Consider the following 17,207-nt stretch of genomic DNA (forward strand, 5'->3'; position numbering starts at 1 on the left):
TGTGTTATACCAACACAAAGCATCAAGTATTTGTGAAGTGTAAAGGAAATTATACATGGTTTTCTAATTATTTTAGAAATATAAATCTGAAAATTGTGATGTGCATTTATATTCAGCCCTCTGAGGCAATACTTTGTAGGACCACCTTTCGTTGCAACTACTGCTTCGAGTCTTTTGGAGCAGGGTTCCCAAACTCCAGTCCTCAAGGCCCACCAACAGGTCATGTTTTCAGGATTCCCTTAGTATTGCACAGGTGATGTAATTATCACCTGTGCAATATTAAGGAAATCCTGAGAACATGACCTGTTGGTGGGCCTTGAGGACTGGAGTTGGGGAACCCTGTTTTGGAGTATGCCTCTACCAGCTTAGAGGCTGAAAATTGTGCCAATTCTTCTACTGAAAACTAGCTCTAACTCAGTGAGATTGGATGGAGAGCATCTGTGGACAGCAATTTTCAACTCTTGCCACAAATTTTCAATGGGATTTAGGTCTAGACTAGTGTATCCCAAACTTCAGTCCTCACGGCCCCCAACAGATCATGTTTTCAGGATTTCCTTAGTATTGCACAGGTGATGGAATAATTATAAAGGCAACAGAAATTGACACAGGTTCTCTCATCTGTGCAATACTAAGGAAATCCTAAAAACATGATCTGGAGGGGGCCGTGAGGATTGGAGTTTGGGAAACACTGGTCTAGACTGTGACTGGTCCATTCTAACATATGAATATGGTTTGAGCTAAACCATTCTATTGTAGCTCTGGCAGTATGTTTACGGTCGTCCTGCTAGAAGGTGAACCTACGCCCCAGTCTTACGTTTTTAGCGGCCTCTTACCAGGTTCTCCTCCAGGATTTCTCTGTATTTAACTCCATCCATCTTGCCATCAACTCTGACCAGCTACCCTGTAACTACTGAAGAAAAGCATCCCCACAACATGATACTGCCACCAGCATCTTTGACGGTGGGGATGGTGTTTTCAGAGTAATATACAGTGTTAGTTTTCCGCCACACATAGCATTCTGCATTTAGCCCCAAAATTTGTACTTTGTTCTCATCTGACCAGAGTACCTTCGTCCACATGCTAGCTATGTCCCCTACAAAGCTTTTTGCAAATTACAAACAGGACTTCTTATGGCTTGCTTGAAAAAATGGCTTTCTCCTTTCCACTCTTTCATAAAGTGTGCAGACACACATCACAGAAACAAAACAACAGGGATATCCCTGCACCAACTCTCTCTGAAAATGAAAGGGAGAAATAGTTGGTCATTCATATGCTCCCCCAAGGAAGGCAACTGAGGGGTGATCCCCTCCATATCACTAACTGGTACTTATCTCACCCCAGGTATGCCCTGGATCACCACCAAGTGGTTTATTACTAGCAGCGTGTGGTTCATCTACCCATGCCACCAAAGTAATTGTTTCCCCACTTGCAGCATGTGTCATTCTCTCCAAATTTTCTTGTCCATTGCAACTCTCTACTTAGTTTAGGGATTACAGTGATGTCTGGATAATGGAAAAATTAACATTGAACTGGTGAGGGAATACTGTAAATATTAGTTAAGAAATAAGAGTGATCCCTATTATTTTAGCTATTTATTTACAAGATCTAACAACTTTTTATTTGTTTCTTCTTGCAGTGTTTTTTGGGACTATGCCCTGATAGTGCCAATAAGTCAGATAGTCTGTATCCATTGTCACCAGCAGCGTAAGTATAAAGCATCACACTATGGTGTCAACTTACCTTACCTCACCTATAGCAATAAAAGTCACAACTTTTCATAACCAACTACTATTTTAGATAGGAAAATGCTATCATGTGATCTGATGTAGTTTGTACATTAAAGAGCTTGGTCACAACTTTTATATTCATGGCTTATCTTTAAGATAGACTATCAATATCTGGTTGGTGGCAGTGAGACACCCAGCACTCCTGTCGATCAAGTGTTAGTAGTGGCGGGGCGGAGCCTGGTAGGCAATGTGAGTGGACGTGTTTTCGCGCTCTCCCACCGTTGCCTAGTCAATTAGGAGATCCGTCGCCACCACCGCCAGCCTCAGCCGACCGGAAGGTGTGGGAAGTGCTGCGGATCATCGGGAGGGCTGCGGCGTGTGGAGGTGAGCCGATATGACCCGCCGGAGACAGAGAGACGCGGGCTGGGGAGAAGGAAGCAGCTCCCAAGATGGCGCTGAGAAGAGGGAGGACGTGGCCAAAGCTAACGCAGCCTGCCAACGCCGCATGAGTGTAGCGGCGAAGCTGGAGAGGTATGCCCGCAATGTAGAGTGCACCGATCAGCAGGAGTCGGCACCACCGACTGAGGGAGAAGGAGGAATGTCCCCAGGGAGTAATTATACTGATGGGGAGATGATGCCTGCAACAACAAAGGAGGAGTGTGATATACAGGAGAACCCCACTATTAAGGATGTGTTTGCTGTGGTGTCTTTATGTAAACAGGCACTAACTTCATTAACACAGCAATTCCTGGGTGTACAATCTGAAGTGGCTACCATTAAAAAAGATATGCAAAAGGTTAATACCAGGACTGGTGAGGTGGAAACCAGAGTGGGAGAGGCTGAGGATCGGATTAATAAACTCACAAAGTCTGAAAATCAGTTTAAACAACAAATTTCGGAAGTTATGGCCAAAAACGATGATCTAGAGAACCGCTCCAGAAGAAACAATATTAGGATAGTTGGACTTCCGGAAAAGTCTGAAGGAAGAGATCCCACTGATTTTGTTGAGAAATGGCTGAGAGAGAAGATTGGAGCGGACTCTCTTACTAAATTTTACGCGGTGGAGCGTGCACATAGAGTACCAATGCAGCCTCAACCCCCGGGCAAAGGACCGCGTGTTATAATTGCAAAGCTACTCCACTATAGGGACAGGGATATCATTATCCGCAAAGCAAGGGAGTGTGATGAGATTACAATAAATGGCCAACGGATTGGCATATACCCTGATTATTCGGTAGCTGTCCAGAAGCAGCGAATGCAGTTTGGAGGAGTTAAAAGACGTTTAAGAGAACTGGGTGCAACGTACTCAATGTTGTTCCCTGCCAAACTGCGAGTGGTAGCCATGGATAAAGTTTTCTTTTTTGTAAAGCCAGAGGAGGCCACAGAATGGATTGATATTAATGTTACATCTTTACAAGCCAAAGATTGAGAGATTACCACGGCACTTAAAATATTCCTTAATGGAACGGTCAGCTGAGGACACTTGTTAAACGGACTTTTTATTGCTTTGCAGCGACTGTGTGGCAATTGGGATTGTTTGCTCGAACAGAGGACACCTGTAGAGCACACTATGAAAACATATAATACTGTCCTGGACAAGTGAATAGGAGGGGGGGCTTTTATTTTTCGCCCCATACCTTCTTTTTTCTATCTTGGTCCCCTTTTTTTTTGGTTCGGGACTAATTTGCTTCCTATTGTTGGTCTATTGTGTCATGAATCTTTCTTTTTCAGAATGGGAAAAAATGGATTAAGAAGAAAGGAGTCGTTGCGGAGCATACAGACTTCAGATATGAGCCCTTGTTGGAGGGCAGGGCGGTGGCGAATAATAATAATTATAATAATAATATTTGATACTAAAGATATATTGTACTAATGTGAAATATATAGTTTTAACTTTTTTCAACTGTATTGTGACAAATTATAGAAAGTATTCTAAGGCATGGCGGGAGGGGGGGCAATGTGAATGGAGAAGTATATTTGGGATGTGTTGTTGTTTTAAAAAGAGGTTAGGGGTGGAAGTCTCTAGTTGGAAGTTTGGACCAGGAATGGAGAACCCACAGCTCCCAGAGAGCAAACAAGGAGGGGAGGAGGGGAGGGTGAGGGGGGAGAGGGAGGGGGAAGGAGGGCAGGGGGGAGGGCACCGACAGCAGGGTAGAGAAATGTTAAGATAAAGGAAATACTGCTAATTACTTATTATGGGTAGCTTTAGAGTTATAAGTTGGAACATTAGTGGTTTATTGGAGAAAACCAGGAGGGCGACAATATTTAAACGTGTGCAGGATCGGGAGGCTTCGGTGATATGCCTTTTAGAAACCCATTTACAAAAGGAAACAACTCAGATTATAAACAGAAGGTGGATACAGAGGGCATATCACTCCACTTTCTCTAATTACGCTAGAGGAGTTTCAATTCTAATCAATAGATCCACACCTTTTGAAGAAACTGACGTCTATATTGATCCAGAGGGGCAAGGGATGGCAGTTAAAGGGATATTTTTCGGACGGCCGATGTGTATAGTGGCACTCTACACCCCCCCCCCCCTTATTCTAGCACTAAAATTAGATTAATGCGAGAGTATGCTGAAAGAGGTAGAGTGATGCCGCTTTTGATGGTAGGAGACTTTAATAATTTAATGGACACTTTCTGGGACCGGAGCAAGAGGCAACCGGGTGTACAGGAAAGCACCAATACAGTTTTTGGTAATTTTATTAAAGAAATTGGATTGACTGATACTTGGCGGGTCAGGAATACAGGGAAACGGTGCTACTCATGCCACTCTACATCATATGGCACGTTATCACGTATAGATTTAGCATTGGCGGATAATTTAGCGGATTCCATGATAATAGAGGTACAATATTTCCCTAGAGTAATCTCAGACCATAGTTCAGTCATGGTAAACATTAGGTATGGGCCCCAAAGGGGAGTAGTTAGGGAAGGGTGGAAAATGCATCCTGTCTGGTTACAACATCTTAATGTTCAGAAGATAGAGGAAGAATTGGATGAATTTTTTATTCATAATGACGGTAGTACAGATAAATTAATAGAGTGGGATGCGATGAAGGCCTTTCTTAGAGGGCTCTTATTTAGAGATATCTGTAGGCGTAAATCACAAACTAAAAAAGAAGTAGAAAGTCTGGAAGCATTGGGAAGGGCGGAGGAAGAAGCTATAAACAATAATACACCTGAAGCACGGCGTGGCCTCAGGAATGCGCAAGATAAGGTAAATAAGATTTTACTAGATAAAATGGCAAAAATACAGGCATTCTGGAAGGCCAGTTTTTATGTTGAGGGGGAGAAGGTAGGACATCTATTGTCAGTTATAGCATCGGCTCAAAGGAATAGTTCATTTATCCATGAAATGGTAAATGATAAGGGGAGGGCTGTTACAGAACTGGAGGGGATACTGAAAATCTTTAGAGACTTTTATAAAAAAAACTTTACTCCTCGGAAGGGATAGTGGCATTTGAGGATATATATAACTTTGTTGATTTAGTGTCGCTCCCTATGCTAAACAATGAGAGTAGAGAGAGGTTGGATTCCCCCATTACTGTGGAGGAGATGGAGATTGCTCTGCGTGGCATGACTAATGAGAAGGCCCCGGGTATGGATGGTCTACCGTCAGAAGTATATAAACAATTTGCAGAACTTTTGTTGCCTAAACTATTGAAAGTATTTGAAGAGGCCAATGAGAGAGGATTGTTGCCAGCTTCTATGAGGGAGGCGGTGATAGTGGTGATTCCTAAGGAGAGGAAGGACCCTAGAATACCTGAATCATGTAGACCAATCTCGTTACTGACAGCTGATGTTAAAATCTTGGCCAAAGTCCTGGCTAATAGGTTGACTGGGATCATTTCCTCCTTGATACATCCGGATCAGTCGGGATTCATGCCCAATAGATCTACTGCGGTAAATATAAGAAGATTGTATCTAAATCTCCAATTACAAACTGATAACCCAGGTCGTAGAGTAATCGCCTCACTGGATGCCCAAAAGGCGTTTGATAGTGTACAATGGGAATATTTGTGGAGAGTCGTGCAAAAATTTGGCTTTGGACCAAGGTTTATCGGGTGGGTACAATTGTTGTATTCCCAACCTACTGCTAAGATTAGAGTTAACGGAGCGATATCCCCCTCATTCCAATTGGATAGGGGAAGCAGACAGGGATGCCCTCTGTCGCCGCTCCTCTTTGCCATAGCAATTGAACCTTTGGCTGCAGTCATCAGGGAAACGAAGGAGGTCCAAGGGTTCAAGTATGGAATATTAGAGGAAAAAATTGCTTTGTACGCGGACGATCTTTTATTGTTTCTGGGAGATCCATCTGAGTCATTGAGTTGTGCCATGCAGATAATTGAGAGGTTCGGGGCGATATCGGGGCTGAAGATTAACTGGTCCAAACCAGTTTTGTTTAAAGTGGATCGAGAGGTAGAATGGACAGATAGGGAAAAGGAAGCCAATAATTTGCAGTGTAAAAAAGTATTTAAATATTTGGGAATACAAGTATCTTTACCAGTATCAGACTACCTTAATATCAATTTATCACCACTACTTCAAAAATTGAAAACCAAAATAGATATATGGACTAAACTACATATAACGGTGATAGGGAGAATAAACCTTTTTAAAATGATCCTGATGCCCAAGTTGCTGTATGTCTTACATAACGCTCCTATGTGGCTATCTAAAAAGAGATTTAAGTCTTTAAATGTGATGATTAGAGCTCTGGTATGGGGGACGAAGCAGGCAAGAATAAGGCTAGAAATTCTCCAAAGACCCAAAGATGAGGGCGGATTGGCGCTGCCAATCCCAGAAATATATTTTCTGGCAGCTCAGAGCCAGAATTTTAGAGGGTGGTCATGCTCTGGGTTCGGTGGATCTATTAAAAGAATATTGGAGTATTCCATTGGGAAAAGACAGATACTTGAGGGCCTGGAGGGAGGAGACATGAATAGGTTGGGGGAAAAAATGCCTACAATAGACCTCATACTTAAAACCTGGAACACAATAAAGAAGGTAAGGGGAGTAAGGGGACTAACCAAGTTTACACCTATATGGAATAATAATAATCTCCCAGAGATACAAAAGATTGGTAATATAAGAGAATGGACAGGTAGAGGAATTAATTATATGTATCAAATAATAGAGGGGAAGTCTTAAACCTTTCTCGCAGTTGCAGAGTGAATTCTTGCTGCCAAATACAGAATGGTATCATTATTGGCAGGTTAAACATGCAATTAAATCCCAAAGAGCCAAACAACGACTGGTGGTGGAAGCAGATCTTATATTGGACTATATTTGTCAGGAGGGGGGCACCAGGGGAGTAATCTCAGGCACGTATAGAGATTTGATGCATACATTTCTCCTGGAATTCCCATTGAAATCTAAAAGTAAATGGGAAGAGGAAGTGGGATTCATAAGAAAAGATATTTGGGAAAACATCCTGGAATATATACCTAAGCTTTCTATGAGTGAACCGGCAAGACTGTCACACATTTATGTAATTCACAGAGTTTATAGGTCTCCGCTAATTATGCACAAAATGGGGCTAAGGGTTAACTCAGAGTGCCCAAGATGTGGAAAAGGGGAGGCGGGCATATGTCACATGATGTGGGAGTGCCCTAGGCTATTAAGGTTTTGGTCTGGGGTTCTTGCTATGATTGAAGGGGCGTATAGATGCGGTATCTCTGGTGATCCTATTACATGCTTGCTGGGCTATGTGGAAGAAATCGTAGCTGATAAAAATATTAAAATAGCCATTGCTAGGCTGCTTTATTGTGCCAGGAAAGTAATTGCAAGAAATTGGACTGGAGTTGACCCCCCCTCGGGGGAAGAATATTCTAAACAAGTAGAATACATTATACAGATGGAAAGAGGTATATATGAAAAAAGAGTATTGATTTCAAACCTGTATCATATAATATAAACTAATATTTGTATAATGCACCTCTGGTTTTCTTCCATATCTGGTTAATATGAGATTCTTGTTTTTGTTTTTTAAGATATAACATAGGGGAGGGGAATGCTGTAGGAATGGGTGGGAAGGGGGGGGATTGAAGGGATGTTTGGCTATGTTATGTTTTCTTTCACAATTTAATGCCTTGAGAAAGATTGTATGATTAGAATATGTTTAATAAAAATATATTTGATTAAAAAAGTGTTAGTAGTGGCGGCCAGAAATTTTCAGATTCTGCAAGAATGTGAGATGATGGGGAATGTGCCGCTGACTGTTACCCACCATTAACTGCTTGCATTGCACTAACATTTACATCTGCTGTTCTGTTTCAATAACAATATATATGGCATTGCACTGCATGGGCATTAAGAACACTAGTTGCCCAAAGTGCTAACCACTAGCCACTGTTTCCTCTGTTACTTCTATATAGACTCTTGTTGGGAATTGTGTACAGGGAGGAGACGTAAAAACATCTCCTCTGTTGGCAGAGACTTGTGCCATGTTAAGGGGACTCTGTTCGGCTGGTTTGGACTGCACTTTGACTGCACCAGATGGAGGCGGTTCATGCAACTAGGAGAAAATACATCACAGGAAAGGACTGATCGTGGCCATCTTGAAAAAAAGAAGGTGAGAGCTAGAAGAGGGAGGACATGTTGCATTTCCATCCAGCGCCATCAGTGGACCTATGTGTCCTGGGGAAACGAAGACCGCATCGGATAACAGAGGTTACCGTCTCGTTCCAGTTCCACCGGCAGGGGAGAAGTTTGCAGTTACGATGTCTGCCCGGGAGCTGGTTTCACACGCAGCTGGAGGGCCCTCCAGCAAGTCAACAGTAGTACCACGCGCCAGCTGGAGACTCACCATCTACTGCTCACATAGTCTTCGGCCGGGCGGAAACAACTCTGCCGCGTTACAGCGACCAGACCCAGGTCATAAAGTCCTGGGCTCAGACCCACCGCAGGGATCATGGTGGGAGCGTTCACACACATCGTTACTTTGGCGCCAAACTTAGGCAGATACAAGCACTTTACAGCACCAGTTTCCAGCAGACTCCGCTTCCTGAGCCACCAGTGCCTTATAGAGACCACACCAGTAAAGCAGAATCTACCGGAGTATACAGAGGTGTTCCGGGGAGAGGCCCCATCATGCTCACGTAGTTCTTAAAGTGAATACCACATTATATAAATCGTACTTGATGTGAATTTACCTGCACTTAAGATGTCCTTCATTGGGATACACGGTTCAGTGCAGGACTACATCAATAACTGGATTCTACCTAGGAGAGTTTATCCCCCTCCACCATGCGTGCCAACTCTGGCTGAGCAGTACTCATTTACCCACCAATGGGGAAAAGTGGGAGTCATTTTGTTAAGTTTGTGAGCTGCTGTGCTGCACCACCAATAGGCCATCCCTCACATTCATTTGATTGTTCCTGAGTCCCAGGTAAACGCTCGGTGACCGCACTCGGCAGGTGCACGACTAGGTAAATTATAGCCTCGTAGTCACTACTTCCTACTGAGTGGTGCAGCGCAGAGGTCCTGGTCAGTCCTGACGGGGTGTGTGTGTGAGTTAACTTGTTTCATTTTTTTTGGTTGTTGGAAAAGTATTCTATCTAAATTCGTCAGTAAAAGTTCACCTGGCAAGTTTGGTGTTGGCTGCTTTCCTTGTCCACAGCTTTGCTATATCCTGGGGAGCCCACCCCGGTACACGGTCTACAAGAACACAGCAACTCCATCATTTCTATGGTGGCCGTGGCCGGGTATTTCAGATCCACCCTATATTCAAACACATAGTGGATGGATCTGTAGTACGTGGCCGCTACCCCTATAGTTTTGGTGGAGTTGCTGTGGTCCTTCTGCATCTGAGAACTTCCGGCGGGCTCCGGTAACAGCTGATCCGTGGTGCCTGGTGTTACACCCCCACCGATCAGATATTGATAACCTATCCTAAAGATAGACCAGCGATAAAAAAGTAGTGGCCAATCTTTTTAAGCTACACACATACTTCATTCACTTTTCACAATTGTTGGCTTACACTCTGTACTTTTTTATTTCACATGCAGCAGAGAGTAGAGGGATCCTTGTTCTAGTCAGCCAGGATGGTATTCAGAGACCTCCACTTCACTTTCCTCCTGGAGGTCATCTTCTTGCTTTCCTCTCCTGTCTCGAGAATGGTCTTCTACCGAGAGGACAATTAGAGCCTCCGCTATGGTCCCAGAGGGGTAAGGTAGGTTTAAGACATATTTTTTTACATTTTTTCTCTTTTTTTTCCAGTACATCTCAGTAATACAGTATTTAATCTGTGACTGGAAACCATTGACCTAGTGTTAAACCTATAAACACTTAAATGGAGTGAGGCCGAGCACACCTGACGGCTTCTGCCTGGTAGTATACATATCAAATATCTCACCACCGTTCCCGGCTCAGAAAACGATGAGTCCTCGCAGCGCACAGTGGATGCGCTGCGGGGATTCAAACGTCTGCAGTCACACAGAGTGACAGCAGACTTTTCATTTTATACCGGACAACCCCTTTAAGTGCTACTTGCTTGTATCTTTACCCAACTTCCTTAGATATCAATAGAGAGGGCTAACGCAGTTACCTGGATGATGGTTGCAGTAGCCACAAAATTGAAAAATAAGAGTCACATGACCCCCATTTTCCAAATAGGTAAGGGTCCAAGATATCCTGTTAAAAATTTGAGAAAACAGGGTAAATCAGCTTACCACTCAACTGAAAGAAATACCATGGATCAGGCGTGGAATCCTCCAGGCTGGCAACCTTTGAGCAGACAATAAGCTAAAAAAAGGGGGAAAGGGTCTATTAAAATGGACTTGCTATAGTCCAAGACGTGTAAGGTTTATATGCATTTCTCCTCTTTTTATTCTTATTTTTTCACTATACTTTTTTAATGAATAAAATGGAATTTTTTAACTACTAATATTTTTTCCTTCAGTGCTGGAATTTATCCCCTTCTCCTCTTTTTCACCTTGTTAAAAATTATGATTATCTTGTGCAACTTCTTCTCTCATCTATAAAATAATAGATAGAATAGATTAGATTAAAGTTTCCCTCTACCCTACACTGAAAGTGATTGGTCATGTATAGTCTCCTTTTTTGGTACCCTCCTCTTGCCTCCCGTTGCCTTCTCTGGTGAGATTGGCAGTCTGGTCCTTTTGCATCTACGGTAAGATGTCAGTTGCAGTGGCCGGTGGCGTAACTTGACCTCGTGGGCCCCAGTTCAAAATCTCCAACAGGGCCCCCAACTCTCACAGGTCTTTATTAATATTGAACTTCTCATATGGGCCAAAGGGACCATTTGGGCCCCCTAAGCTCCATGGCCCAAGTGTTGCTGTAACCCTTGCAGCTACTATAGTTATGCCCCTGGCAGTAGCATAAGGAGCAGTGATAATTGTGACTCATATCTCCACAGCAGAAGAAAGGCATTGAACATGCAGGTTGCCAGAGTGAAGGCTTGCTATAAATTGATTTTTTTTTTATCTTAAAAGGAATATCACAATATCTGTAAATTGATTGTTTTGACTATATTTTAGGGAAAAGTATTTCCAAAACTAAGAAAAAGAAATAGCTCAAACAAGTCTGTAGACTTTGACGACAACGTTGTTGAGGAAGTAACCACAGATTATGTCTTTAGAATCATATATGCTGGACACAAGCTTGACAATAGTAAGTAAAGCTGCAACCTGTTATGTATCTGTTATTGTACTCCCGGGATAGTAAATGCAATCCATTCCTCTTCATTGATGTATAATATTGCTCCTGAGGCCATATTATAAAACTGTACCCTGCGCCATGAATTCTGCCAAGAAAATGTGAGCTGATTAGTATAATAAATCTAAATGATAGGTATAATCGCAGATTCTTATTAATACATTTTCCTTTATGATGAAAAATGTAATAATATCTGCCCTATTCATTCATTTAGAAGAAATAAAATGTTCCTGGTGATACAATATATCGCACTATAATTGATTCTATTTCCAAGGCTAATCTCCTAGCAGCCGCCTGAGCCAGAACAGAGTAGTCTTCAATAATGGTTTACGGCAGTAATTCTTCCCACTGTGTTTATAGCATCTAAGGATTTTCCAATACATTCCCAGTAAAGTGTTTCCAGGAATAATCTCAGACAGTAATGACCATGCCATCTTTACCACAGCTCGCATTTACTGGCAATACATAGATGCTTAATTCATGTCAGTGGAGTATATATGTGTGATGCTGCTTCGGTACAAACCACCAGGGCCATTTCCCAACATCTTTTACTTTGTGACCAGACAGAAGGATTAGTCAAGTTAACGAGAACTTCATTATTTCCTTTGCGTGTAATTCTTAGAATGGAAGCAATTGTTAAATAAAAAGAAACTGTCCATCATTGATTGGTCATGTATTTCTAATTATCCTGTAGAAAGAGATTGTTAATGTGGCTGCTGTCTGCTTTTCTTTTCCTGATTTAAAGACAACCTGCCTTTTCTCCTGACATTGCTAAACTCTAGAACTGTTTCCCAAGCATTGGGGCATGCCTGATGAGAAATAATTACATATATTTGTATGTGTGTCTATCTATCTATCTATGAATATATATATATTTCTCAGCATGAATGAGTACACCCCTATTACAAAATTTACAGTTTCACCCAAATTAGTTGATGCAAAAATGAATACACCCCACATCGTAAACTACTACATCTATTATTTTGTATGGCCACCATAATTTTTCAGGACAGCACCAAGTAAGATCTATCTTTTTCCATTCTTCATGAACGACCTCTTTTAGAGCCTGGATAATGGACGGAGAGTGATGGTCAGCTTGTTGCTTCAGAATTCCCTTTAGGTGTTCGGTTGGGTTCAGATCAGGAGACATACTTGGCCACTGAATCACTTTCATCCTGTTCTTCGGAAATACAGCAATGGCCTTAGATATGTGTTTTGGATCATTGTTATGTTGATAAAGTGTACGTGGGCATGGAGTGATGGGAGCTTCTTCTTTCAATATATCACAGTACATCTGTGAATACATGATACTATAAATGAAATGTACCTCCCCGACACCAGCAACACTCATGCAGCCCCACATAAGGACCCTTCCACCACCATGTTTCACTGTAGGCACCATGCATTTTCTTTGTACTCCTCAGCTTTGTGACACTATACAGTTTTGAAGCCATCAGTCCCAAAATCATTTATCTTGGTTTCATCACTCCAGAGTATAGTCCCAGTAGTCTTCATGTTTTTCAGCATGGGCCCTGGCAAATTGTAGGCAAGCTTTTTTGTGCATGGGCTTTAGGAGACACCCATGCATGTCAATTCTCTGCTGTATTGTGTCATGGGAAACACTCACCCCAGTTTGGATTTCTACTTCATTGGCTAGCTGCAGTAGCTTGTGGGCGGTAGCATCTATTGGCAAGCGATAGCTCCTACTGCTCATGCCGGCACCATTTTGCTGAAGCAAAATTTTTTTTAGCTCCAGCAAAATGGCCGCAGCGCGTGCGCAGTAGCATCTATCGGTAAACGACAGATGCTACTGCACATGCGCGGGCGCCATTTTGCTAGAGTTCTTTTTTTTTTTTTTTTACAGACCACAATATAAACTGCGCGAGCGCAGAATTTAAAATATGAGGCCGGTCACTGAAGGTTCAGTGACCTGTCATTTAAGCCACAATGATGAATATGAGAACAGAGCACCAAAGAAAGCCCCCCACAGGCCACCCCGGAGCATGGGCATATCATTATCTCCAGACTGCAAATAAAGATTAAACAACAACCACAAGACGGATCTCATCAACCCAGGTATCATCTCAATCAGTGTAAGGCCACGGCCCCACTATCAGTGTTTGGTCAGTATTTTTTCTCAGGAGGGGGAGCTGAAACCAGGAGTGGGTGATAAATACAGAATTGGTGACTTGTTTCTATTATGCCTTTTCTCTGATTGTTCCTCACCTGGTTTTAGCTCGTACTCCTGAGAAAAAATACTGACCGAATACTGACCAAATACTGATAGTGGGGCCATGGCCTAACTGTGCCAACCTGACACCGCCTGTAGTTTACTTAGCACAATCCTGATGACAGGTTCGCTTTAAATAGAGAAATCCATCAGTAGAGGCCAGACTCTCCCTGTACCTAAAACGCTTGAAATGATATGTAATAGGCATAGATCACTTACTAAATATTGACCTACATAATGTGTTTCTTGATACGATAACATGTTGTAAAGGACGTGCTGTAGACTTGTCTATCCAAACCGACGCTTTTACAGAAATAACCGCAGTCGTGCTTTGAATGTAAAGAGAAATTCCCTTCCCATAGGCTGCAATCATTTTACAGAAATATTCACTTACTCTGTGACTGAGCTGGCCCACTATCATCTTACAATATTGTTAGGTCTCAAATGAGAGAAGGAACCTTGACAAGACAGGGAAGTTCTGTATTCCAGGGAAGGAGCCCACAGGTCAAAGTTAAGTGGAATTAGTGCTGATATAGTGTACCATCTCCTATAGCCACGGCTATTAACCCTGTGCTACTGTATGCTTTATACATTGCCTTATACTGTAGGTTGGGAACATAAACAGAATGGAACTACTAATGTATGAGTGTCAGGAATACCAGTCTAACATTACATTTAGCCATTACAGTGTATATGAAGTATGAGAAATTTGATTTAGTGTTCATCTACTAATCCAATATTTTTTTTACAACTTGTCTAAAACAAAGAACTGCGTTTTATATGTTTATTTTTAAGAATGGACCATATATGATGAGGGTAATGTATATTTATTACATACAAATTACAACGAACATAGTTCTCTGATATACTGCTATAGTGTACATAATATTCACTGGGTACAATAGACCAAATCTTAGACCCCAAATTTTATCATGCTATGAAATAATGTTAATGTATAAATATTACCTAGTAATAAACTGTATATCCCACATCTCACTTTAGCTTCACCTTTTTTGGAAGCTTTATTTATTTATCACTTACTGGACTGCTTTTTGTAGTTTTGATAAATCACTATTTTATCAGCAGGAGATTATCAATAGAGGACTAGTAAACCTGCTGCCAGATTGTCTCCTGCTCTATGTGACCCCACCTCCACCACTGATTGGCAGCTTTCTGCCTATGCAGTGTAAATGGAAAGCTGCCAATGGTATGGGCGGGGTTATACAAAGCTCAGCATTTAGAGCACTGCTAGATCTGCAGCAGAGAAAACAGTGATTTTATAAAAACTGCAGCAAACAACCCAGTAAGTGATACATCTCTGGAATCAGAGTCTTTGCCCCTACATCATGCAGCTCCCAGATGGGGCAGCAAAAACTTAGTGACAGATTCCCTCTAAATGATGGCAGAATAGTAATAGTGTGGCTTTTTACTTGATTATACACCGTACTGCATCTGCATATGCAAGTATAGGAAAAGTATAGGCTCTTAGCACCTTGGTGGATATAGACATTTTGGTCTTTTTGCAATCTCTCACATATACTTTGATTCCCAATGGAGAAAATATATGAAACTGTCAAAAAGAAAAACTATCTTTGCTGTCTGTAACAACCAATGATAGGGGAGTTTTAATTTGAGCTGTGATTGGTTGCTAGGTGCAAAAAAATACAAGTTTTTGTTTTTTATTAAGGCTGAGTTCACATGACTGTTCAGGCATTCTGTTGGTCTGTTCTGTTTTAGGAACAGACCGACAGAATACATGGGCATGTAAAATTTTGGGCACCCCTGGTCAAAATTACTGTTATTGTGAACAGTTAAGCAAGTTGAAGATGAAATGATCTCTAAAAGGCCTAAAGTTAAAGATGACACATTTACTTTGTATTTTAGGCAAAATATATATATATAGTCATTTTTTTCCACCTTTGGAGATTTGTGTGCTCAGATAACTTTGACCAAGGTTTCAGACCATAATTAGCCTGTTAGGGTTATGGCTTGTTCACTATCATCTTTAGGAAAGGTCCAAATGATGCAAATTTCTCAGCTTTATAAAAACCCAGCCTCCTCTAACCTTGTACCAAAAAAAAAGCAGCCATGGGTTCTTCTAAGCAGCTGCCTAGCACTCTGAAAATGAAAATGGTGGAGGGCCACAAAGCAGGAGAAGACTATAAGAAGATAGCAAAGCGTTTTCAAGATGCCCTTTCCTCAGTTCGAAATTTAATTAAGAAATGGCAGTTAACAGGAACAGTGGAGGTCAAGATAAGGTCTGGAAGACCAAGCAAAATTTCAGTGAGAGCTGCTCATAGGATTTCTAGAGAGGCAAATCAGAACCCCCCCTTGACTGCAAAAGACCTTCTGAAAGATTTACCAGACTCTGGAGTTGTGGTATATTGTTCTACTGTTCAGAAACACCTGCACAAATTTGGCCTTCATGGAAGAGTCATCAGATGAAAACCTTGTATAGCAACAATAGCACTCGTACAAGAAAAACTTACATATTAAAAAGCCTTTAGACAGTTTAATAAATCCCTCTTATTGTGTGTAACTCTGTCTTCTAACTTAGTTACCCCAACTAATACATGTATGCCTCACCTGCCAGGACCATCCATTACTGCCATATTTATCCAGAGGTGCAACGTGAAGCCTCTGAGTCACTATACACAAAAAAAGGAATCAAGTCCTCAACAAACATGTGTCTCTGCTTTTTTGGCAAAAAAGGACTTTAGGGTCCCCTAGGCTCAGTCTTTATGACCTATAAACTATAATGGCGGGATTACATGTGTGCAGCCCCCTCTCCACTGCAAACTGGGGATGCCACACTATGAAAGTACTATACTGAACTTGGATGGAGTCAAGTGGAGCATCTGTGGCTGTGGTAATGGGTAAGGTTTACCACCCCGGATCTACACATTACCAGGTAGGAATTTTGACCACTGTGATGCTACAGTAAATGATGTATTGATTGTTGTAAAGTTATTGTGTTGCTACAAGTGATAAAGTCATAGACGCCATAGTAAGGAAACTTTGATTGAAGAAATATGTCATGTTATACTGATAAACCCTAAAAGATATGTTCTTTTTTTCCACTTCTTTTCCTTACCGTTATTTCGTTAAAGCAGTCACTATTAACTACCACCACTTAGCTGCAAGTCGTTCCGTCTCTGTTGATGATGACGAGGAAGAAGAAGATAGGCTTCACGCCATGCTATCCATGATCTCCTCTAGGAACCTCACAGCTCCTAAAATGATGAAAGGTTTTTATCTTTCTTCCCTCCTAAACCTCCCCACATCTTGCTATGAAGAGGCAATATTTCCCATTCAAAACACAACTGTGGTGGCATTATCGAGCACACAAAACATAATGTGTCACTGCACAGCCATGATGGTTTCGTCTGCACTACTAATAATACTGCATTACAGGGTATATCAGTTATTAAAGGGAATCTTTCTGCAGGTTTTTGCTATTTAATCTTGAGAGCTGCATGATGAAGGGGCAGAGAGGCTGATTCCAGGGATGTATCATTTACTGCACTGCTTGGTGCAGTTTGGATAGAATCCCTGTTTTCTCTCTT

General features: G+C 41.7%; 1 protein-coding gene across 3 annotated transcripts in view; it reads left to right on the forward strand.

Annotated features, from left to right (window-relative positions):
- SGSM2 (small G protein signaling modulator 2) overlaps positions 1-17,207 on the forward strand; it is a 484,755-nt gene that overhangs the window by 397,437 nt on the left and 70,111 nt on the right. The window contains exons 9-12 of one of the 3 annotated variants that reach the window (XM_073667783.1): positions 1,637-1,704; positions 9,743-9,906; positions 11,234-11,366; positions 16,752-16,889. In XM_073667783.1, the coding sequence (XP_073523884.1) occupies positions 1,637-1,704; positions 9,743-9,906; positions 11,234-11,366; positions 16,752-16,889 (503 nt within the window). The remainder of the gene's footprint in view (positions 1-1,636; positions 1,705-9,742; positions 9,907-11,233; positions 11,367-16,751; positions 16,890-17,207) is intronic. The other 2 variants (XM_073667784.1, XM_073667785.1) reach the window with 2 other exon arrangements.

Source organism: Phyllobates terribilis, unplaced genomic scaffold (assembly GCF_046119375.1).
Source record: "Phyllobates terribilis strain yellow unplaced genomic scaffold, ASM4611937v1 Scaffold_2__4_contigs__length_985480577, whole genome shotgun sequence".
Classification (NCBI taxonomy): domain Eukaryota; kingdom Metazoa; phylum Chordata; class Amphibia; order Anura; family Dendrobatidae; genus Phyllobates; species Phyllobates terribilis.